Here is a 24752-nt window from a genome sequence, read left to right as displayed (position 1 = left end):
TAACTAAGAGGTCAGGTGTTCTGGACCTCTTAGAGTCAGGTGATGAGGTCATGGCCGCTAAGGGCTTCCTTATCAAAGACCTGCTCGATGAGATAGATGTAAAACTTGTCATCCCTGCATTTTTAGGCCCAAGTGGACAGTTTAGCTGTGATGAGCTCACAGGCACACAGAGTATTGCTGGCTTGAGAATACACGTCGAACGGTCAATAAGACGCATAAAGGAGTACCACATTTTTGATGGACTCATACCCCTTTCACTAACAGCTGTGGACTGTGTGTGCTCTCCTAACAAATTTTCAGGGACCACTGTTTTAAACCTTTGTTAAATTCAGCTGACAAGCAAATAGTGCACACAAACCTTAGATAGATTGAAACATATGTAACTTCATTTCAGTACAGTCCCATTTTTAGCCCACACCTTGAGATGAGCAATCACTATCTCAGTTTAGTAAACAATTGATGATTTGAGTTGGTAGCGAGTTCCAGTTTATTGCTACAACAGAATGACAGTTGACCGAATATATTTTAGTTTAAAATGAACCAACAGTTTTGTTAAAGTTAAAGGACAAAGAATGAAAATATTGTAGATGAGACAATCTAATGTATAAATATTGAATGTACAGTATAAAAATAAATGTATCTTATTTTTTATTTTATTGTGATTAAACAGCTTCTTTGAATACTGCCCTGTGTGTGTGTCTCTCCTCACTGGCACAGGAGGCAGAAAGTACTCGGAAAAGAAAAGATCCAGCTTAGTTTTCATATTGTGGTAAATGACGGTAGGTGCTCGAGGTTGATAGTCCAAACCATGTTTGCTGCTGGCCCCGGCTGCATTGATTTGCGATTGAGTAAGAAGGGGGCGTGGCTAAATTCCCACCACTTGGTTTTTTTAAAATCCAAGATGGCCATGGCGTGAAATGGGCGTATAGAACCCGAATCTACAGAGGAAGTTGAGGCAGTGTTGGATGCATGCAGAGCCCTATGCCATGTTTGTTTTATAATAAACTTTCTTCAAGAATCTGTACATGAATATGAACAATGTTCAATAAAAATATATATATATAAAAAAGCATGCAGAGCCCTAGAAAGAGAGAGTTACGTCAACTCCGTAGACGTCAATGGGCCAATTATTTAACAGCAATGGCGGCTCATGGGAGCCCCGGATAGTTCCAAACAGTGCGACCCGGGGCAATAGGATTTCTATGGCGAAGGTGTGGCAGGATGAGGAAAAAACACAGGAGATGAAGGCGAGTTTGCTGTTTATTCCTCAGCTCCAAAACCAAACTACAGCAGGAACAACCCTGCACCAGCAAGCCCGGGAACGTAAACCACGCCCCCAGCTCACAGTCCTGCTGGGTGAGAGGCATAGCCCCTAGTGTCCGCCACATAGCCCCCCCTCCCCCCGAACACCCAAAAGGGACTCCTGGAAAGAAAATTAGTGTCTCACTGGAGGCTTAAGCAGCCTGCCATAACGGCTGCGCTGTCCCTCAGCCAAAACAGTAGGTGAAACACTGTCCAAAGTCGGCTGAGAAGCAGAACGCTGAACCCGTGAAGACACTGCCGGGGTCCTGGAAGGAGGACGACCCCGATGGGGAACCTGGGCCGGAAACACAACTTCGCCTGCCACCATGTGCGCCGGTTTAAGCCTATCAAGCGTTACACGCTCCCTATGCCCACCCATATCCAGCACAAAACCCTTAGGACCCGTCTCAAGAACCCGAAATGGGCCATCGTATGGGGGTTGGAGGGGCGAGCGGTGAGCATCATGCCGTACAAAAACAAAACAAGCCGACATGAGCTCCGCAGGCACGAACGACCGCGGAAAACAATGGTGAACGGGGCCTGGAACTCGAGTGCTGTCGGACAAAAAAGGATAAACGGCCGGACGGGGTCGAGGAGCAGAACTCCCAGGCAAAATTCCCCAGGGACGCGGAGCGGCTGACCGAGCACCAGCTCAGCGGGCGAAGCGTCGAGGTCCTCCTTAGGAGCCGAACACAACCCGAGCATAACCCAAGGTAAACGATCCACCCAGTTACCATCCGAAAGCACAGCGCACAGCGCTGCCTTGAGCGACCGGTGAAAACGTTCACACAAGCCGTTAGCCTGAGGGTGGTACACGGTAGTGCGGTGTACCTGCACACCCAAGGATCGCGCAAGTGCCGACCAGAGCTCTGACATGAACTGGGGGCCCCTGTCTGAGGTGATATCTGACGGAGCGCCGAAACGGGCGACCCAGGAGGAAAGAAAAGCGCGTGCAACATCTGAGGATGTTGTGGAGGACAGAGGGACAGCCTCTGGCCACCTGGTGGTCCGATCCACCATTGTGAGCAGGTGCGTAAAACCCTGTGAAGAAGGTAGAGGGCCCACCAGGTCCACATGCGCGTGGTCGAAACATCTGGCCGGGATTGGAAACGGTTCGAGGGGCGACTTAGTGTGCTGGTGGACCTTAGCGCGCTGGCACGCTACACATGCAGCCGCCCACCCCTTGATGTCCTTGCGGAGGCCAGGCCAGACGAACTTGGAACCGACCAACTTCACCGACGCCCGAACTCCAGGGTGCGAGAGGGAGTGAATCGAATCGAAAACTCGATGGCGCCAGGCCACTGGAACAACGGGGCGGGGACGGCCGGTGGAGACATCACAGAGGAGGGCAGGACTGCCTTCCTGCATCACAGCGTCCTCCAGCTTGAGGCCGGTACGCGTTGACCTAAGGGCAAGGACGTCCGGGTCGCCGGGCTGGTCGGCAGCCATAGCGGAGAAATCCACACCAAGGTGCACAGGACACACAAGCACACGCGACAGACAATCAGCAACAGGGTTGGACTTCCCAGCCACATGCTGAATGTCCGTTGTGAACTCGGAGATTGCCGCTAGGTGGCGCTGCTGACGAGCAGACCACGGCTCAGTCATCTTGGACATGGCGAAAGTCAGCAGTTTATGATCCACATAAGCCGTGAATGGGCGACCCTCAAGCAGGAAGCGGAAATGACGGGTTGCAAGGTGCAGTGCCAGAAACTCCCGGTCAAAAACGCTGTACTTGCGCTCGCTATCTCGCAGTTTGCGGCTAAAAAATGCAAGTGGCTGCCACGCATTCGCCACACGCTGTTCAACCACAGCCCCCACGGCTATGTCAGACGCATCGGTTGTTAAAGCTATGGACGCCGTGGGTGTGGGATGGGCGAGGAGGGCAGCGTTAGCCAGGGCGCACTTAGCTCCGTCAAAGGCCTGGACCCGTTCGGGAGTCCAGTCGACAGGGTCGTTAGCCTTCTTAAGCCGCAGGGCTTCGTAAAGTGGCTGAAGGAGGTGGGCAGCGCGAGGGAGGAAACGGTTATAGAAATTCACCATGCCCAAGAATTCCTGCAATGCCTTAACAGAGACCGGGCGGGGAAATTCCGCTACCACTGGCACCTTAGAAGGCAACGGGACCGCGCCTTGCGGCGAAATGCGGTGACCCAAGAAGTCAATCACCGGCAGTCCAAACTGACACTTGGCCGGGTTGACTATCAGGCCGTGTTCGTCCAGACGACGGAAAACCTGTTTCAGGTGCGCCAGGTGCTCTTCAGCTGACGGACTGTCCACTAGTATGTCGTCGAGATAAACGAACACGAAAGCAAGGTCACGCAACACCGAGTCCATCGGCCTCTGAAAGGTTTGCGCTGCCCCCTTCAAGCCAAAAGGCATGGGCATGAACTCAAAAAGCCCAAACGGGGTTATCACTGCGGTCTTGGGCACGTCCTCTGCGCGCACGGGAACCTGATGATAGCCGCGCACCAGGTCCACCTTAGAGAAGATAGTGGTACCTGCCAGGCGTATGGAAAAGTCCTGTATGTGTGGGATGGGATAGCGGTCATTGGCGGTGACGTTGTTCAGGCGGCGAAAATCGCCGCAAGGCCGCCACGACCCATCCGCCTCGGGCACCATGTGAAGCGGCGAGGCCCACGGGCTGTTGGAACGCCTCACTATACCCAGACGCTCCATGATGGCGAACTCCTCCTTAGCTGGAGCCCATTTTACCGCGTCGAGGCGCCGCGCGCGCGCCAAAACTGGCGGTCCCAGAGTGGGAATGAAATGTTCTACCCCGTGTTTAGTAACCGCGGTGGAAAAGGCAGGTGGAGTCACCGATGGAAAATCCGCCAGCAAACGCTGAAAAACATCCCCTAATGCTAAAGTTAGCGTGTGTTAACGGCCCGGCTCCCCCTGTCTCGCACGGAACAGTGGCGAAAGACACAGCATCAATTAAACGGCGGTTTGCAACATCAACCAGCAGACCATTAGCACACAGAACATCCGCGCCGATAATAGGAACAGTAATGGCGGCCACTACAAAGTCCCACTCAAAATGGCGCCCGTGGAAACAAACAGTCACCAACCTTGTGCCAAACGTCGCAATGGACGAACCGTTAGCTGCACTTAACTGTGGGCCGCCGCCTTCGGCCGACCTGTCTGTCTTAGCAGGAGGGAGTAGGCTCTTTTGCGAGCCTGAGTCCACCAGAAACCGTCTTCCTGACATCGTGTCCTTAATGAAGAGCAGCTCACTACGTCCGCCAGCGCCCACAGCTGCTACTGAGCGCTGCCCTGGAGTTTCCCGCCGCCTCAAACGTGCACGGAGGGACGCAGCGCCTCGCCTTGCCGCCGAACCACTGGTGGAAGAAACAGAGGCCTCTCCCGCGCCGTCTCCGGGCAGTCACTCCAGCCACCACTGCCGGGTCCGCGTCCTCCGACGTCGGCTGCAGAGGCTCCGATGCCACACTCTGCACAGAGAACCGTCTGGTAGCCAGCAGGACCCGATCGGCCTCCTCAGCCAAACCTCGGCAGTCACCAGCGGCCAGACACGGGGAGTTAGCCAAAGCCGCGTGCACAGGAGACGGGAGCTGGCGCAGGAAAACGTGCGGGAAAAGGAACCCGCCTTCGTCCGAGCCTGGCAGCGACAGCATATTGTCCATGAGATCCACAGCCGTCCCGTCGCCCAAACCGGATAGGGAAAGGATTCTATCTGCCCTCTCTGCGGCAGATAGGCTGTACCTCCGGATCAGAAGATGTTTGAGGGCGACGTATTTACCGTGTTGCGGAGGGGGGGGGGCGCAACAGCTGCATGGCCCGGCGTGTGGACTGCTGGTCCAGCGCAGCGACGACCAGATAGTATCTGGAGTCGTCCGCGGAGATTCCACGCAGGTGGAACAGCGCCTCGACATGCTGGAACCACGAGGCCGGGTCGCTCTGCCAGAACTCTGGGAGCTTCACAGCCGCGGCGAGAGCGGCCGGCTGTGAGAGTTGGGGCGGCGTGGCCGAAGTGGGTTCACACTCTTCTTCTGCTCCAAACACGTTCAATTCGGGGTCACCAATGTGGCAGGATGAGGAAAAACACAGGAGACGAAGGCGAGTTTGATGTTTATTCCTCAACACCAAAAACTACAGCAGGAACAACCCTGCACCAGCAAGCCCGGGAACGTAAACCACGCCCCCAGCTCACAGTCCTGCTGGGTGAGAGGCATAGGCCCTAGTGGCCGCCACAAAGGTGTGTTTCTCGCATTAATCAAAGGTTAATTTACAGGTAAGAAGCTACAGTTGACATTTTAATGAGGACCATTTTACAAGCACGTTTGAATCAAATTAACGATGTAATTTAAAGCGTGATAGCTCGTCAATTTCAAACAAAATATTAGTTTTAGTGTTCCTACACATGCGCATAGAATATGTGTCACGTTGGAATATATCTATATATAAATGTAAAAATCTGAAAATATTGGTTAGTAGTTAGCAGAAATCGCGGCTAAGCAGTTAATTTAAATGACCCGTCAAGCTTCGTTTGGAACTATTCGGCGGCTACATGAACCACGTGACCCTCTCGCCTTCCGACCCCTCACTGACGCAACTCTCTCTTTCTAGGGCTCTGGATGCATGCACACACAGAGTCGACCTGGGTACACCAACTCAGTTGTGCATCCATGCGGACCCCCAGGTACTTGTTTGTGCTCACCTGTATAATGGAGTCACCACCAATGGGTGTGTGGTCCCCGATAGATTTAGGATTAATGATCATCTTTTGAGCGCTTTTGATGTTTAAAAGCAGATTGTGTGCACTGGTAGGGGTAAAGGCATTGTCTGTGCCCCCCCCCCTTGTAGGAGAACTGGTAGGGGTAAAGGCATTGTCTGTGTCCCCCCCCTCCCTTGTAGGAGAACAGGTAGGGGTAAAGGCATTGTCTGTGCCCCCCCTCCCTTGTAGGAGAACAGGTAGGGGTAAAGGCATTGTCTGTGTCCCCCCCCTCCCTTGTAGGAGAAAAGGTAGGGGTAAAGGCATTGTCTGTGCCCCCCCCCCTTGTAGGAGAACGGGTAGGGGTAAAGGCATTGTCTGTGTCCCCCCCCTTGTAGGAGAACGGGTAGGGGTAAAGGCATTGTCTGTGCCCCCCCCCTTGTAGAAGAACGGGTAGGGGTAAAGGCATTGTCTGTGTCCCTCCCCCTTGTAGGAGAACAGGTAGGGGTAAAGGTATTGTCTGTCCCCCCCCCCCTTGTAGGAGAACTGGTAGGGGTAAAGGCATTGTCTGTGTCCCCTCCCCCTTGTAGGAGAACGGGTAGGGGTAAAGGCATTGTCTGTGTCCCCTCCCCCTTGTAGGAGAACGGGTAGGGGTAAAGGCATTGTCTGTGTCCCCCCCCTTGTAGGAGAACGAGTAGGGGTAAAGGCATTGTCTGTGTCCCCCCCCTCCCCCTTAGGGGTAAAGGCATTGTCTGTGTCCCTCCCCCTTGTAGGAGAACTGGTAGGGGTAAAGGCATTGTCTGTGCCCCCCCCCCTTGTAGGAGAACTGGTAGGGGTAAAGGTGTTGTCTGTGTCCCTTCCCCTTGTAGGAGAACTGGTAGGGGTAAAGGAATTGTCTGTGTCCCCCCCCCCCCCCTTGTAGGAGAACTGGTAGGGGTAAAGGCATTGTCTGTGTCCCTCCCCCTTGTAGGAGAACTGGTAGGGGTCTCAGGATGGTTGGACATCTGTGTGTAAGTATCCTACCATGATTCTCTCCAATGACTTCATTACTATGGATGAGTCTAAATTCGTTCACTATGGGACATGGTTTCTTGGTCCGGGGTGATTATGGACTATGGTGGATGATCTAGATTCCCGAGGCCGCCGCAACAACCTTGTGTTCGTAGGCTTTCCCGAGTCCTGTGAGGATAAAGGGGCGCTCTCATTTCTAACCGAGGTGATCCCGGATATCTTGGGTCTGGACTTTCCCAACGGTTTGGAACTAGACAGAGCCCATCGCGCACTAGCCCCACGGAGAACAGATGACCAACCACCGAGGGCCATTGTGGCTAGGTTCCTGCGCTTTCAGGACCGTGACCAGATCATGCAAACAAGCCGAAACAAGGGTAAACTGGAATGGAGAGGGCATCGCATCATGATCTTCCCTGACTATGCAAAGGCGGTGAATGTTAAACGCAGACAATTCAAGCAATGCAAGGAGATGCTCCATCTTATAACCGCTGCACTGCCTACAGAAGCTATGACCCATCCGATAGTTGTCAACACTCAATGGATTTGGAAACAAATCTCAATTAGACTCAAATTCAATCCCCACCTCAATTTAGCAGCCAGTATCTGGTTGAATCCCAAGTTGAAGATTGACAAAAAAACATTTATTTGGACACAGTGGGCGGGAAAAGGAATATTGGTTATAGGAGATGTATGTGATGAAGGTGGTACGATGAAATCATTCATGGCGCTTGTGCAACAGTATGGCCTCCCCCAACAGCAGTTCTGGAGATATCTTAAACTAAGACACCTCCTGTCTCAAACTTTTGGGTCTATCTCCACAACCCCACCTAGTTCAAATGTACTGTCGGATATAGTTAAGGTGTTTGGCACAGGCCATGAAGCTTCAAAATATTACTTGTTGTTGACTAAACACTCTGATGGTTTGGGATCCAATTTAAAGTTAATTTGGGAGATCGATCTTAATCTTACCTTTACCAGTCAGGAGTGGGAAAACATTTTAAGGAATTATAAGAAAACATCACGGGAACTCAGGACAAGATTAGTACAGTTCAAAATAATTAACAGGGTATACTGGACCCCCTCAAGGTTATACAGGGTGAAACTAAGAGACAGCCCTGACTGCTGGAGGTGTGGGGAGGGCCTGGGTACGCTTATCCACATGCTGTGGTCTTGCCGTGGTGCACAAGAATTCTGGACAGCTATATATGAGAATATCAAACTCATACTAACAACAGACATCCCATTTTCTCCAAGCCTCTTTGTTCTGGGAGACCCTACTCCTTTAAAAGCCCTTCCACGAGCACTGGCAGAGTGGGTCCAGACAGCCCTGATGTTGGGTATAAAGCTCATGGTAACAGAGTGGAGGTCAGCCACCCTACCTCACACCAATGTAGGGTTCTGCCATCTGGGAATTGTGGCAGCACACGAGCGACTCTCCTTTAGACTCATCAACCAGGTGGAGAAATATGAGGCCAAGTGGACGCACTATATTTCCTTCATTAGAGGCCCCGTGTAATCTGTGACAACTAATCTATATCTTAACATCTATTTATAGACTACTCTCTCTCTGCCAACTATGTTTTTATTTGTTTTATTTTCTCTCTGCTGTTCCTATTGTCTTGTATACTGTTAAGACTCATCTTATGATCACCCTTAATCCAAATGTGTCTATCTCTTTGTTTCTTCCATTTTTGGAATCCATGTGTGATGTCATGGCCTGTATTTGTGTTAAAGGAACATAAGAACTACTGATCATAAAAAAAAAAGAAGAAAAAAAAAGGGACAAATGATCTTCTAGAACAGGGGTCGGGAACCTTTTTGACTGGGAGAGCCATAAAAGCCAAATATTTCTAAATATATTTCATTGAGAGCCATATAGTATTTTTAACGTATAATAAATTAAATATGTCTTACTTTTAATGCAACTTCTGGTGCTGCATGGTTTTGCTGATGGCCTTGTAGTCTGGTTCATACGTGGTGAGGTTGAGCTTCATGCAGGCGTTGAGGCTTCCATCAGTTAAACGTGAGCGTAGGTTGGTCTTAATGTTCCTCATATGCGAGAAAGACTGTTCACATGCATATGTAGAGCCAAACATGGTCAATACGGCAATACTCACACGCTGCATTGTGTGGTATGTCACAGGAAGCTCGTTCCAAGTTTTAAGAATCAGCTGGTCTTCAGGTTGAAGATTTTTAATTTCTGTCCACTTGTGTTCCCTCGCCAGCTCTGCTCGCTGTCGCGCAAGACTTTCCAACTCTCCATTAAGTGACTTGAACTTACTCATCCACATGTCTGATGCCTTCAGGTCAGCAACTTCCAGCTCAAAGTCTCCGATAGAGACCCCGGGGATGCATGTCAGGTCGATTTTGTCCACTGCACACTCATGTGGATGAGTGATGAACTTGAAAAGACCAGTGCGCGCACGAAATTCTCCAAAACGTGCTTTGAATGACTGCAGGAGATTGAACGTAAAGCCAGCTAGCTGCTGGAGATCCAGATGTTGAGTGGAGTCACTTGCTAAGCATGCATCTCTAAATTGTTGCAGTCTTTCAAAGTGCAGAAGACGACCTGTTTCAATGTCCCTGAGAAAGACTTCCAGCTTGCTTCCAAATGCAAACACTGCTTGTTGAAGGGATGAGATTGTATTTCCAATACCTTGCATTTTCACATTGAGCTGGTTCAGATGGCCAGTTATGTCCACGAGATAGTGAAACTGCAGGAGCCAGTCAGTGTTGTCTAGCTCAGGATGCTTGACGCCTTTCATTTCAAGAAAAGTCCGGATTTCACTCAGGCAAGCTGCAAAACGGCTGAGCACCTTCCCCCTTGACAACCAACGCACGTTGCTGTGTAAAAGCAGACCGGGATAATGATTCCCAACTTCTTCTAACAGAGCTTTAAACTGGCGATCATTTAAAGCTCGGGCAACAATAAAGTTGACCACTCGAATGACCAGAGACATCACCTCACCAAGCTCCTGGCCACACGTCTGAGCGCAAAGCGCCTCCTGGTGCAGGATGCCATGAAAACTTAGGATGGCTCTCTTTTCATGTTCACGGAGAAGCGCTACAAATCCTTTGTTCTTCCCCAACATACAGGGTGCACCATCAGTACAGACAGAAATAAGTTTATCCATCGGTAGTTTTTTTTCTTTAGCAAACTCCATGAAAGACATGAATAAATCCTCTCCTCTTGTTGTCCCTTTCATTGGCAAAACAGCCAAGCTTTCCTCACGCAGTGTGTCACCTGCAGCATACCTGGCAATGATACTGCACCGAGATAGATGGCTAACGTCTGTTGACTCATCTAACGCGAGAGAAAAGTATGTCCCGGCGTTTATGTCCTTCATTTGTGTTTCCTCGACTTGATTTGCCATCATGATGCTACGATCGTGCACAGTTCTTGCTGACAGGGGCATGTCTTTTATTCGTTTGATTATCTTGTCTTTATTTGGGAAGTCATCAAACAGTTCATTGGCCACATCAAGCATGAATGTTTTGGCATACTCGCCATCTGTGAATGACTTTCCATTCCTTACTATTGCCAAAGCCCCCGCAAAGCTAGCGGAATTCCCGTCCCCTTGCTTGGTCCACACACGTAGTTGCTGCTGACTCGTCTGCACTCTCCGCTGTAGCTCCTCGCATGCCCTTTTCCTGCTGTCTGTCCCCCGCTGGAGATTTCGATGCAAATGAAGCATGGTGCGTATCGAAGTGCCGCTTTATATTTGACCGTTTCATCGATGCAATTTTATCATTGCATATTAGACATACCGCAGATCCTGCTCTCTCCACAAATGCAAATTCCTCTGTCCACGCAGCCTGGAATGCACGGTAATCATCGTCTTTTTTTCTTTTCGCCATCTTTTCCGTTACAAGGGTTGAAGCGGATAAACTAGTTGGCTATCTGATAAAATTGATTTCTTCACCTTTACAATGACCCGGACATGCTCGCGAGCCATTGGTTCCCGACCCGACCCACGGGTGACCCGTGACCCGTGAAATTTATCTTCAAAACTAATTTCTGTTTACTTTAAAATGACACAGTATTATTAAGAAATATCACAAGTATTTTAAAACCAGTTCCAAACTGATTTTTTTGAAAAAAAATAATTTTCAACTCAAAATTGTCTGGGAGCCATATGCCGTCACCGGAAGAGCCATATATGGCTCGCGAGCCATAGGTTCCCGACCGCTGTTCTAGAAGACAGGCTTAGATAGCATTAGGCCCTGTAGCCTTATTAGTGCACATCTTTCAAATAGCTGTGTGACACTGCTTGGGTCCATCACCAGTTTATCAGAGTTCTTGTTACGAGTTCTTCATACGAGTTCTTGTTACGAGTTCTTGATACGAGTTCTTGATACGAGTTCTTGTTACGAGTTCTTGATACGCGTTCTTGTTACGAGTTCTTGATACGAGTTCTTGTTACGAGTTCTTGATACGAGTTCTTGTTACACGTTCTTGATACAAGTTCTTGTTACGAGTTCTTGATACGAGTTCTTGTTACAAGCCTGTGGAAGTTTTTATTGGATTTTAATAGTTGTAACCCACTGAAGACAATCTAAACACATGTGCCATTATCCACAAATATCTCACTATCCACAAACATGTATTTTTTTATTTGTGTTGTGCACTGGTGGTGCCAGCAAGTTTTATTGGGGGTGCTCGGTCGGAGCTTAACTATTAATTGGGGTGCTACGGAACCGTGGATACTCCAGAATACGCACACACGACCAAACACAGTTGCACGTGTTGAGAGTGGCTAATACACACACTGAGCTATACAAAAGTACGACAGAATCAGACTCCAACTCAAAACAGCGCGCGCGCACACACACACACACACACACACACACACACACACACACACACACACACACACACACACACACACACACACACACACACACACACACAGAGCGGGTCAGCGACAGAAACCTCATGCACTGTGTTGGTCTAAAAACAGCGTATCAGACCTCGATCCAGATCAAAACCAAAACTGTACAAACGCAATATAACACAACGACATAGCACAACGACATAGTAACACAACAATATAACACAGCGACATAAAACAACAATATTGGTTGTGTAGTCACACTGGTGCTACCTTTGGAAAAAAAAATCACTCGCACCTTGAAAAACAATGGTGACAACATGAGTGCAGTCAGCCTCGATCCTCATCCTCAGTGAAAAGTCAACTGTGTTCCAGCGAGGGTCAATAGTTTCAGAGCAAATTAATCGGAGCTCAGTTCCAAACTAATAAATTAAATTTCAAATGGTCCTGTTCAGAGTCCGTTTTTCAATGCACTTATTCAAGTTAAACAATACAAATTCAAACTATGTGATTCAAATTCATTTTTTCAATGCAGTTATTCAAGTTGAGCAATTCAAAATACAAATGATTCAAATCCAGTTTGTAGTGACACATATCTCTGCCCATAGGTGAGACAGAACAGGCAGATTCTGAAACAGCTCATCCACACTGTGGGGTTTTTGGGGAAGCAGGAAGCATCGTTTAGAGGACATAACGAGAGCAGAAAATCGGCGAACAAGGGGGATTATTTGGAGTTGCTGGACTACTTAGCTGAATATGACAGTGAGCCGAGAGGCCACCTGGCAACATCTAAGGTGTTTGCTGGTACGTCAAGCAAAATCCAGAATGACCTGATCAGTGCCACTGCCGAGGTGTTATGGGATGCAGTGAAAGATGAGGTGAGGAACACACCATTTGTGGCAGTCATGGTTGATGAGACAACCGACGTGAGTAACTCAGCACAGATGTCACTTGTGTTATGTCACTGACAGTGGCCTGAAGGAGAGATTTTTCAGATTCGAGGATGTCACTGCGGACAAGTGGGCGGAGGCTGTTGCAGCTCACATTCTTGCCTTAACGAGGTCGGGTGCACTTCAAAAGTAGTTGCTCAGTGTTATGATGGAGCTGCGGTGATGGCCTCTGGTCTACATGGAGTTCAGGACAGGGTAAAGGAGGCAATCCCACAGGCATGGTTCGTTTACTGCTATGCGCACACACTGAATTTGGTCATGTCTCAAGGTGCTGCGAAGATCAGGGCATACAAAATATGTTTTACCCATCTCAGTGGCCTGGCAGCGTTTTTCTCAAGATCACCTAAACACACAAAATTATTGGATGACATATGCCAGCGCCGACTACCAAGAGTTGCCCCAACACGGTGGATGTATTCGTCTCGCTTGGTCAACACAGTGTACAAGAGGAGAGAAGAGCTACGAGAGGTGTTTGAGCACATTGTAGATCATCACGAGGACTTTGATGCTGACAGCGTTTGCTGTGGAGATGGGTATGTCAACCTTAAGTCCAGCTTCGAGTTCCATTTCCTTCTGGCTACCTTCAACTCCATCTTTGCACACTCGGATGTTCTGTTTGACATTCTGCAGACCTAGGTGTTGGACATGCAGTTTTGTCTGAAGAGGATTAGTGACTTTTGTGACACCATTGAGAGGGAGAAGGTGAGCTTCCATGCCGTCTATGAGGAAACAGTTGGTGAGACTGGGGTACCCAGAAGATGGCAGGCTGGAGCGCAGTATGACATGCGCACTCATTACCCACAACTACAACGTGGGATAATGGACAACCTGCACACACAGAGACAGGCTCAAAGACCATGAGAGACTCTTGTTTCTTGCACTACTAGACCCACAGCAGTTTACTGCACATAGGCAGAGCTTCCCCAACACGGCTCTCTGCAGTCTGGAGGAAAGTTATGGAGTCACTTCGACACATCCTGTCTGCAGACCGAGGTATGTGTAACGTACAATATGTCTGACTTGGAAGGACAGAGCCCTTCTGATCTCCTCCACTTTCTCCAGCAAAAAGGACTGACCGAAAGTATGCCCCAACTCCACCTTCTCACTTGCCTGGTCTTCACCATCCCCGTGTCCACAGCTTCCATGGAGAGAACATTCTCAGCACTGAGAAGGATAAAAAGGTACACAGGAAGCAGCGCTGACAGGCTCGTCTGTCAGCCTGGGCTTTACTCTCAGTTGAGACAGAACTTCTTATGGAGTTGATGTCAGAGGACAAACTGTACGACCCAGCAACTGCACACTTTGTTAAAAAGGATCGCAGGATGGACTTTGTTTTCAAGTGATCTTCGTTTGGTGAGTACACAGCTTTTTTCAACAATCGGCTGGTTTTCTGTTTTTATTCTGGAAACCATGCAACTTTTGCTGACGTCTGCTGTTCTAATATCTGTTAATTATTTTGTGTGTTTGTGAACGATTGCCCAGAGGGGTACAATAGAAACTGGATTATAAGGTTTTCTGGAATCACCTTTGTGTGTTGTGAAGCCAGTTAGGGCAAAGAAACCTGTAATATGCTGAACCTCCATGTGACAGGGCTCTGGCTGTTATCTTTATTGCTGTTAGATTTTTCTATTGCCACATGTGGTCTTGCTGAAGGCCCAGAGTCCAGGTTCGCCACCGGTCAATAAACGTGGTGTCCAGATGAACTGATTCAACTTTCTGTGACTTCCTTACCTGGAGTATGGAGCAGCATCAAGACGTGACTAAAAGTCACTTAGATCAGGAACTTTGCCAAGCTCATCTGGTACACAGTTCAAGTTTGTCATCACCTTGATAGAAACCACAGCTTGTCGAGTCCATGGCTTAAAGGTTTTTCTCCTCACACTCCTTGTGGTTTTTTTGTTTTGTTTTTGTTTTGTGGCTCCTTCTGTTTGCCATTAAGTTCTGTTTAGGCTGCCCTCATTTTTTTTAATTTAAAAAAAAAATTTTGGGAGGATTTTTTCCCCCTTTGTCTCCCAATTGTATCCAGCCAATTACCCCACTCTCGGTCTCTAGCTAGTCACTAGCTAGAGACTAGCTTGGTCTGGTCAGAAAGGCACGAACTGAAGAAGCCTCTTGGATGAGAGGCGAAACGTCTTCACGGATATATACCAAGTCCAGTTGCACTTGATTCAACTTCTTTGGATACGTCTGTATGTGGCGGGCAGGCCGGGCTTTGACCAGCATGCACTGGGGCTGACTCAGCACTAGATACAGTACATTCACGTACTAGATACAGTACATTTGTGTACTAGATACAGTACATTCATGTACTAGATGCAGTACGTTTATGTACTAGAGACAGTATATTTGTGTACTGATACAGTACATTACTGTACTAGATACAGTACATTTGTGTACTAGATACAGTACATTCATGTACTAGATATAGTACGTTTATGTACTAGATACAGTATATTTGTGTACTAGATACAGTACATTTGTGTACTAGATACACTACATTCATGTACTAGATGCAGTACGTTTGTGTACTAGATACAGTACGTTTATGTACTAGATACAGTATATTTGTGTACTAGATACAGTACGTTTGTGTACTAGATACAGTACATTCATGTACTAGATATAGTACGTTTATGTACTAGATACAGTATATTTGTGTACTAGATACAGTAAATGTACGTGTGTTTCACACTGTGTTCTAGACATTCACAACACAATAACCTTTTTTACTTGGTGTTAATGACTGGGTGTTAATGACCTGGTGTTAATGACTTGGTGTTAATGACTGGGTGTTAATGACCTGGTGTTAATGACCTGGTGTTAATGAATTGGTGTTAATGCATTGGAGTTAATGACCTGGTCTTAATGAGAGCCATGTCTTGACGCATGCTCAGTACGCCAGGTAAGGAAGTCACAGAAGGTGAATCAGGGTGTCTGGACACCATGTTTACTGACAGACATGTGTCATCATCGTCTGAGTGACTTCTGTCTGCAGTGGAAGAAGTCACAATCCAGATTCTCCAGGACCCTGTGCCGGCTGATGCTAGGTATCAGAGTTGTGATATTCTGAACAATATCCAGTGCAGCTTCTGGCACTGTGTACCCTAGATGGACCTGCCATTTCTACCAGCGTAAATGAAAGAACTCACCGGAACACCCGGGTAGCCAGGAAATCCAAGCTCCCCCTGTGAAGAGAGGAAAAATGAGGTAAAGCGAACGTGTGAAATCCTGCCCGAGGTGCATGACCACGAGCTGCGCGAGGGACCAGACCAGCCGCCTCGCCGTGACTACGGTGGCGTTCTGACTTCGCATCATCTTTGTGTTAGCGCCATGAAGACGTTGGCTGTTTGTTACTGTGTCTGTTCTGTGTGAGTGTTGCATCTTACTTTTACACCCACTGACCCAGGGGGACCATAGCCGTCTCTGCCATCCTGACCCTGGTGTACACAACAGTGAGCCAGCAAGCAGAGGGTGAGACACACATATGCACCCTCTACCCCCCCCCCCCACACACACACACACACGTGTGCATACAGATAAGTACATACACTTGTGCACACATATGCTTGCACAAAGACACGCACAAGCACACCTACTTTTTCTCCCCAGTTGTGTCCGGCTATTTACCCCACCCTTTCGAGCCGTCCCGGTCTCTGCTCCACCCCCACCCCCCCGCCCCGCTGATCCGGGGAGGGCTACCACATGCCTCCTCCCATACATGTGGAGTCGCCAGCCGATTCTTTTCACCTGACAGTGAGGAGTTTCACCAGGGGGACATAGCACGTGGGAGGATCACGCTATCCCCCCAGTTCCCCTCCCCCCTGAACAGGCGCCCCGGCTGACCAGAGGAGGCGCTAGGGCAGCACCCAAGACACATATCCACATCCGGCTTCCTACCCACAGACACAGCCAATTGTGCCTGTAGGGACGCCCAACCAAGCCGGAGGTAACACGGGGATTCACACACCTACATTTTTGTGCACACACAAAATATGTCCACACACACACACACATATAAACGAAGTAAGTCCTTGTGCATTCTCCATGGTCACACATGTACATGCACTCACAATCAAATACACAAGCAGACACACATACACACACCACCCTCACACACAGAGTAAGTCACATTTTACCGGCAGTCCCCTTGGACCCCTGGACCCTGGCTCCCCCTTGATTCCTGGTTCACCTGGTTGTCCCTAAAAGAAAAAAACAAACAAACCCATCGTCACAGCAGGGACAGCTGTACCAGACAGCACCGTTTGAATTGGACCATGGCTAAAGTCAAGTAAACGATATCACACACCTTCTGTCCTATGCTGCCACGATGACCAGTTGATCCTTTACTTCCTGCCAGTCCAGGAGCTCCCTGCAGCCAAGACAAAGTCACATTCACTTCAACCAGAACTGGCAGGAACAGATACAGATGGGTGACAAACTAAAGGAAAAACTAACATAAAGTGGTGTTGCGCAACCACGAGCCTCCAGAACAGCTTCAGTGCTCCTTGTCATAGATTCTACAAGTCTCTGATCCCTACTGGAGGGATGGACACCATTCATCCTAAGGATTTTCCCTCATTTGGTGTTTTGATTGTGGTAGTGGACAACCCAGCCACTGAGGATGCACAAGCCAGTGCATTCTTAGTGCTGGTCCCAAGCCCAGATAATTGGGGAGGGTTGAGTCAGGAAGGGCATCCCTCATAAAACCTTTGCTAAATCAAACATGCGGATCATAAATCAGATTTCCATACTGGATCAGTCGAGGCCCGGGTTACCAATGACTACCACATGTACTGTTGGCCAGGAGAGAACCAGTGGAAACTATGCTACTGTTGGGTGAAGGAGAAGGAGAGGGGGAAGGCATGTCCAGAGGCAGTGGGAGAGGAGGAAGGGTAGGAGTGTGGAGGTGAGAGTCGGAACTTTGAATGTTGGTAGAGGGAGAGAGCTGGCTGATTTGATGGGAAGAAGAAAGGCAGGTATACTGTGTGTGCAAGAGACCAGGTGGAAGGGGAGTAAGACCAGGAGCATCAGAGGTGGGTTCAAACTCTTCTACCATGGTGCGAATGGGAGGGGAAATGGGGTAGGTGTCATTCTGAAGGAAGAGTATGTCAAGAGTGTGCTGGAGCTGAAGAGAGTGTCAAGCCCACTGAGGCAAATTTGTAATTTGTGATATTGGGCTATACAAATAAAATTGATTTGATTTTGATTTACATATGTGTGAATGAGAGGGAGGACAGTGGAATGGTGAGGATGCAAGGAGCAGAAGTGATGAAGGTGTGTGAGTTTAAATACTTGGGGTCAACTGTCCAAAGTAACGGGGAGTGCAGGAGAAAGGTGAAGACAGTGCAGGCAGGGTGGAGTGCGGAGAAGAGTCTCAGGAGTGATTTGTGACAGAAAGGTACCAGCAAGAGTTAAAGGGAAGGGTTACACATCCGGGTGGCTTAACGGTCTATTCTGTTGCCTACCAACACGGGGATCACCGGTTCGAATCCCCGTGTTACCTCCGGCTTGGTCAGGCGTCCCTACAGATACAATTGGCCGTGTCTGCAGGTGGGAAGCCTGATGTGAGTATGTGTCCTGGTCGCTGCACTAGCATCTCCTCTGGTCGGTCGGGGTGCCTGTTCAGGGAGCAGGGGGAACTAGGGGGGATAGCGTGATCCTCCCATGCACTACATCCCCCTGGTGAAACTCCTCACTGTCAGGTGAAAAGAAGCGGCTGGCGACTCCACGTGTATGGGAGGAGGCATGTGGTAGTCTGCAGCCCTCCCCGGATCAGCAGAGGGACAGCAACTAAGACAGCTCAGAAGAGTGAGGTAGTTGGCCAAGTACAATTGCAGAGATAAAGGGGGGAAGATTAAAAAAATAAAAATAAAAGAACTACAAGTATTAGCCTATATTGTTGTTACTATCTTTTGCAAAATACTCAAAATATCCAAAAGTACAAGTTAAGTTTAACGATACTATTCAATTTTACCTTTTGCAAGTACAACAATAAAAGAAAAGTTCATTCACACATTCATCTTCAGCCGCTTCTCCGAGGTCGGGTCACGGTGACAGCAAGCTAAGTAGGGCACTCCAGACATCCGTCTCCCCAGCAACGCCCTCCAGCTCCTCCTGGGGGATACCAAGGCATCTCCAGGCCAGATTGGACATGTAGTCCCTCCAGCGAGTTCTGGGTCTACCCCAGGGTCTCCGCCCAGTTGGCCGTACCCAGTAAACCTTCAAAGGAAGGCGCCCAGGAGGCATCCTAATCAGATGCCCGAACCACCTCAACTGGCTCTTTTCGACGCGAAGGAGCATCAATTTAATGTGGTGGAGGGGTCTGTGTGTCCTGGTGATCCCAAGGGAGGGGCCAGACTAAGAGCGATTCCCAAAAAACCCAATGAATTTACACCAGCAGTTACAGCACCTCATCCGGAAAAGGGAAACTGGGGCCCCCTCCTGGAGCCAGACCTGGGAAGGGAGCTCACCGGCGAGCGTCTGGTGGCCGGGCCTTGGCCCATGGGGCCCGACTGAGCCCAGCCCGTAAAAACAACATGGAGCCACCACCCCATGGACCCACCACATGTAGAGATGCGCATTGGGGTAGGGTGCAATGCAGGCTGGGCGGCAGGCAAAGGCGGGGACCGGGGCGTGCCGACTTCCAGCATCGCAGACTGGTCTTCGGGATGTGGAATGTCACCTCCCTGGCAGGGAAGGAGCCTGAGCTGGTGCGGGAGGTGGAGTGGTATCAACTAGATATAGCTGGGCTCACCTCCACACATAGCATGGGCCTCTGGTACCAAACTCCTGGAGAGAGGCTGGACTCACTACTTTTCCAGAGTTGGCCAAGATGACAGGCACCGGGCAAGTGTGAGGATACTCATAAGGCCCCAGTAAAGCACCGCCATGTTGGAGTTCTCCCTGGAGAATGAGAGGGTTGCCTCTATATGACTACAAGTCGCTAGGGGGAAGGCTCTGACTGTTGTGTGTGCTTATGCACCGAATAGCAGTTTGGAGTATCTGGCCTTCTTGGAGTCTCTGGGTGATGTCCTGGATAGGACTCTGCCTCGGGACTCTATAGTTCTGCTGGTGGACTTCAACGCTCACGTGGACAACGATGGAGAAACCTGGAGGGGTGTGATTGGGAGGAATGGCCTCCCTGATCGGAACCCAAGTGGTGCCTTGTTATTGGACTTCTGTGCGAGTCATGGATTGGCCATAACAAACACCATATTCCAACATAAGGTAATTCATAAGTGTACTTGGTAAGAGAAAAGTACACTACATTTAGTTTTAAAAGCAGTATACTAGCAGCACACTAGAAGTGCAGTAAAGTACACTTTTTCTCTGAGAATAGTATGAATTCCTAGTGAAATTTATATTTGTCCCAACATCTTTCATTTGAAAAGCATTGTGTTAGATAATCCCGGCTCGTCCTCAGTGTGGAGTTTGCATGTTCTCCCCGTGTTTGCATGGGTTTCCTCCCACAGTCCAAACACATGTAGGTCAGTTGAATCAGCTGTACTAAACTGTCCCTAGGTGTGTGTGTGTGTGTGTGTGTGTGTGTGTGTGTGTGTGTGTGTGTGTGTGTGTGTGTGTGTGTGTGTGTGTGTTTGTGTGTGTTTGTGTGTGCTCTGTGATGGCCTGGCGGCCTGTCCAGGGAGTCTCCTCGCCTGCCGCCCAGTGACTGCTGGGATAGGCTCCAGCATCCCTGCGGCCCTGAGAGCAGGATGAGTGGTTTGGATAAGGGATGGATGTGTTAGATGATCCAGTCAGTTGTACTTTTAAATGATTTGAATATCAAGGTTTGAAAAAAAAGCCAAAATTCCCAGTTAATATAAAAAGCCGAATTCCTGGCTGCAGATGACTGGAAGGGATGTCCTCCCACTAACATGGATGACTTCCAGTGTCTGCTTGTAGAGATTACAATAGTGAAAGAGATACAAACACTGCATGACCAGATTCAAAAACAACAGAGAGACTGTGAACAGAACCAGCAGTAAAGCAAAAATACCACTGATTCAAAAATATGTGAAAAAATTATAAGAACAGTCATTACTGTACTTATTACAAAGGACTTTTTGATAGCTGCCAGCTGTGTGTTCAGACTCACTCACAGACCAGATGAAATCGTTTACCTTCATATGGCATCTGAGTTCCTGTGAAACCGTTTGAGACCTCATGAGTCAAACCAGATCGGTGTCATGAAGAACCAGCTCTCAGCACTGCAAATGCAGTGGAAGGATTTGACATGCACTGGTTGAGACGCTAAACATGAAAACCTCCCAACTCATGATGAGGCTCTTCAGCATGGCCCATGAGCTCTTGTGACCACGGATGTCCATCAAGAAAGCAATACAGTTCATCATTTTGTAAGATCCTGGATGGACTACATTTATATAGCACTTTATTCCACCGCACTTCACAGTTAATGCCTCACATATTTACCCCCACACACTCATACACCACAGGCAGTGTCAACCATGCAAGGTAACAACCTGCTCATCTGGAGTGCTTAGGGGTTAGGTCAGGAACACCTCGACATTTTTGGCAGGAGGAGCTGAGGATCAAACCAGTGACCCTCCAGTTACCAGACGACCTGCTTTACCTTCTGAGCTACTGTCGCAGCTTTGGTTGGGCCAAGCTGTGTCTAGCTACAGCTGCAGTAAAAACATGCAACAATGCAAGACATTATATCGCAGATCTCCTCAGAGTCATGCAAACACCCCCCCCATCGACTATATCACCTGTTTATGGTCCATCCTTGCGTGTAAATGTGAAGATTGTTGTGTTGTAGTGTTGTTATTCTATGTTAAGTACACTGAGAGAGACATGAAACCAGAGTCACATTCCACGTATGTGCAAACCTGCATGGCCAATAAACCTGATTCTGACTCTGATGTCATGTCCCCATGTACCCATGTTGAAAGAGCGTTCCTCCACCCAGGTTCAGCAGTCACATGTTGTTGAAAATACCAGTGTGGAAATGTGTTTGCCTTTTGTCAAGCATGGTCTCAAGTTAGCTCTTCTTTAAAGAGAAGCACGTTTTGTTTTACATTTGTCAACATTGTTTTTAGGAGTAGAAAACCAGTTGCTTCATTCAAAAGGGGGAGCGATCTGATTTAGAAGCGAACTCCAGCACTGGAGAAGATCTTCCTCCACACTGTGTTGGAACCAGTCACACAATGACTGGTGGAAAAAGAGTGAATATGTAGCTCACAGAGGCACTGACCTGAGGTCCAGGAAGACCGATGACACCTCTTGATCCTGGCTGACCTCTCACACCCCTTTCTCCCTGCAGAATGAGGAGGGAGAAGTTTACATGAAACAAAACATGTTGGAAATGTTGTCGAAGTACAACTCAAAAGTGAATATTGCTGTAACATGACATTATGAACAGGCTGCTTTTCATGGCTGTGAGAACCACCTACACAGCAGGACATCCACCTCACACTGGCCATTTAGTCCAAAAAACTGCTGACATGGAGACAGCATGTCACCACATGAGTATGTTCACTGTGCTGACATGGAGAGGACATGTCACCACATGAGTATGTTCACTGTGCTGACATGGAGAGGACATGTCAACACATGAGTATGTTCACTGTGTTGACATGGAGAAGACAAGTCAGCACGAGTATGTTCACTGTGCTGACATGGAGAGGACATGTCACCACATGAGTATGTTTACTGTGCTGACATGGAGAGGACATGTCAGCACATGAGTATGTTCACTGTGCTGACATGGAGAGGACACGTCACCACATGAGTATGTTCACTGTACTGACATGGAGAGGACACGTCAACACATGAGTATGTTCACTGTGCTGACGTGGAGAGGACATGTCACCACATGAGTATGTTTACTGTGCTGACGTGGAGAGGACATGTCACCACATGAGTATGTTCACTCTGCCGACGTGGAGAGGACATGTCACCACATGAGTATGTTCACTGTGCTGACGTGGAGAGGACATGTCACCACATGAGTATGTTCACTGTGCTGACGTAGAGAGGACATGTCAACACATGAGTATGTTCACTGAGCTGACGTGGAGAGGACATGTCACCACATGAGTATGTTCACTGTGCTAACGTGGAGAGGACATGTCACCACATGAGTATGTTCACTGTGCTGACGTGGAGAGGACATGTCAACACATGAGTATGTTCACTGTGCTGACGTGGAGAGGACATGTCACCACATGAGTATGTTCACTGTGCTGACGTGGAGAGGACATGTCAACACATGAGTATGTTCACTGAGCTGACGTGGAGAGGACATGTCACCACATGAGTATGTTCACTGTGCTGACGTGGAGAGGACATGTCACCACATGAGTATGTTCACTGTGCTGACGTGGAGAGGACATGTCACCACATGAGTATGTTCACTGTGCTGACATGGAAAGAGCATGTCAACACATAAGTATGTTCACTGTGCTGACATGGAGAGGACATGTCACCACATGAGTATGTTCACTGTGCTGACGTGGAGAGGACATGTCACCACATGAGTATGTTCACTGTGCTGACGTGGAGAGGACATGTCAACACCTGTTGCTGCAGAGACACAGCACGAAGCCCAGCATCTCCACAGGATGTTCCCCTGTTAGCTGCTGTACACTGCCGGTGAGGCTACGAAGACTACAGATTAAAAGTGTTACTAAATCATTGCTGTGAAATATTACCTTTTTCTATAAGATCCATGAAATCTGGGATTTTTGTGATACTAGCTCCATGAAGTTGAGGGAAGCTGATCATAAACTTGGTAAGATGTTAATTAAAAGTCATATTATTGGGTAGCACCAAATAATGCTCAACTGGTCAAAGGTACATTTTCAACATGTCGAAAATTGTTGATAATTCCAAATTCACGATTGTTTTGTTAGTTGCATTGATCCCATTTCAATGCCACTTTACTGGCGCTGAAATGCAGTTTGTTCTGAAGCCTCTGTGATGTGCAGATGGGTATTTTAGATGGAGTAGTCATGCTCCATGTGCCCTGTGCAGATGAAAAGTATTGTTGACCTAAAAGCTGATGATGGAAATGCACCTGATATGCATATTAATTTTTTTTTACTTTCGAAGTTAAATCTTTGCTTTAACGGGCAGGTGTAATATTTTGGCTTTCCCTTAATCATAAAATAACAGTATCAGCAGGTGTAAGTGACCAGGAGTGATGGAAACAAAGAAAAAACTCATGCTTCCTGCACCTCCCCCGATTTCTGCATTGAAAACTACGTTTTGACACCCTCCCTGAATCACTTGGCTCGAATTTACAGGCCTCAGTAAACAATGCAGTAATTGTAGCAAAACTGACATCTACTGAGGACATTTGAAAATGACAGATGGCAGCAAGTGTTCTCTGTGGCTCCCTTCTATTTGAATTTGCTTGTTTGCCATTTTTATTACGGAACAACAGAAGTCAGCGCTTAAAGTAAGTACAGTGACACCTTTAACATTTGTGTGGAAGTATGGCGGCGGACACTGACCTGGGGCCCCGAGGGGCCTGGGTTACCACGAAGTCCTGGAATACCTGGCTCTCCATTTGTCCCCTGTAAAACACACACACACACAAACAAACAATCCAACATGCATATATATAGACATAAATACACACATACAGAAACACACATTCTGACCCAACCCACTAAGAGTCCAGTTTGACAGCTAAGTGAACAGAGTTTGACCAGTCTCAGAACAGATTTTGACCAGTCTCAGCCGTACTGGGTGTTTGCTTTTATTTCCTGTCCTACCTCTAGGCCAGGTGGTCCTCTCCTGCCTTGAGGTCCCTGCAGAAAGAGAACAGCAAGGTTACATGAAAAAAAAAATCTCTCACATTCTCGACACTGGCCCTGCAGTTAAATTCTGTGATGCTTTTAATTCATCATCCTTTAGTCCCTCTATATCCCTCCTTAGTCCAGATGCACTGTTAAGGTCATTCAGTTATCAGTGCCTATCCATCTTGACCAAATTGCACCATTTAAAACTAGGAAACAAAAA

At 48.2% G+C, this 24752-nt stretch overlaps 1 protein-coding gene across 1 annotated transcript in view; it reads right to left on the bottom strand.

Annotated features, from left to right (window-relative positions):
* col6a4a (collagen, type VI, alpha 4a) overlaps positions 1 to 24752 on the bottom strand; it is a 151674-nt gene that overhangs the window by 29316 nt on the left and 97606 nt on the right. Inside the window, exons 24-30 of the mRNA XM_056286202.1 lie at positions 24506 to 24541; positions 24242 to 24304; positions 21979 to 22041; positions 17071 to 17133; positions 16901 to 16963; positions 16151 to 16201; positions 15914 to 15949 (exon numbers count right to left, since the gene is read on the bottom strand). Of these exons, the coding sequence (XP_056142177.1) occupies positions 15914 to 15949; positions 16151 to 16201; positions 16901 to 16963; positions 17071 to 17133; positions 21979 to 22041; positions 24242 to 24304; positions 24506 to 24541 (375 nt within the window). The remainder of the gene's footprint in view (positions 1 to 15913; positions 15950 to 16150; positions 16202 to 16900; positions 16964 to 17070; positions 17134 to 21978; positions 22042 to 24241; positions 24305 to 24505; positions 24542 to 24752) is intronic.

Source organism: Lampris incognitus, chromosome 9, assembly GCF_029633865.1.
Source record: "Lampris incognitus isolate fLamInc1 chromosome 9, fLamInc1.hap2, whole genome shotgun sequence".
Lineage (NCBI taxonomy): Eukaryota > Metazoa > Chordata > Actinopteri > Lampriformes > Lampridae > Lampris > Lampris incognitus.
This window is presented reverse-complemented; position numbering and strand designations above follow the sequence as displayed.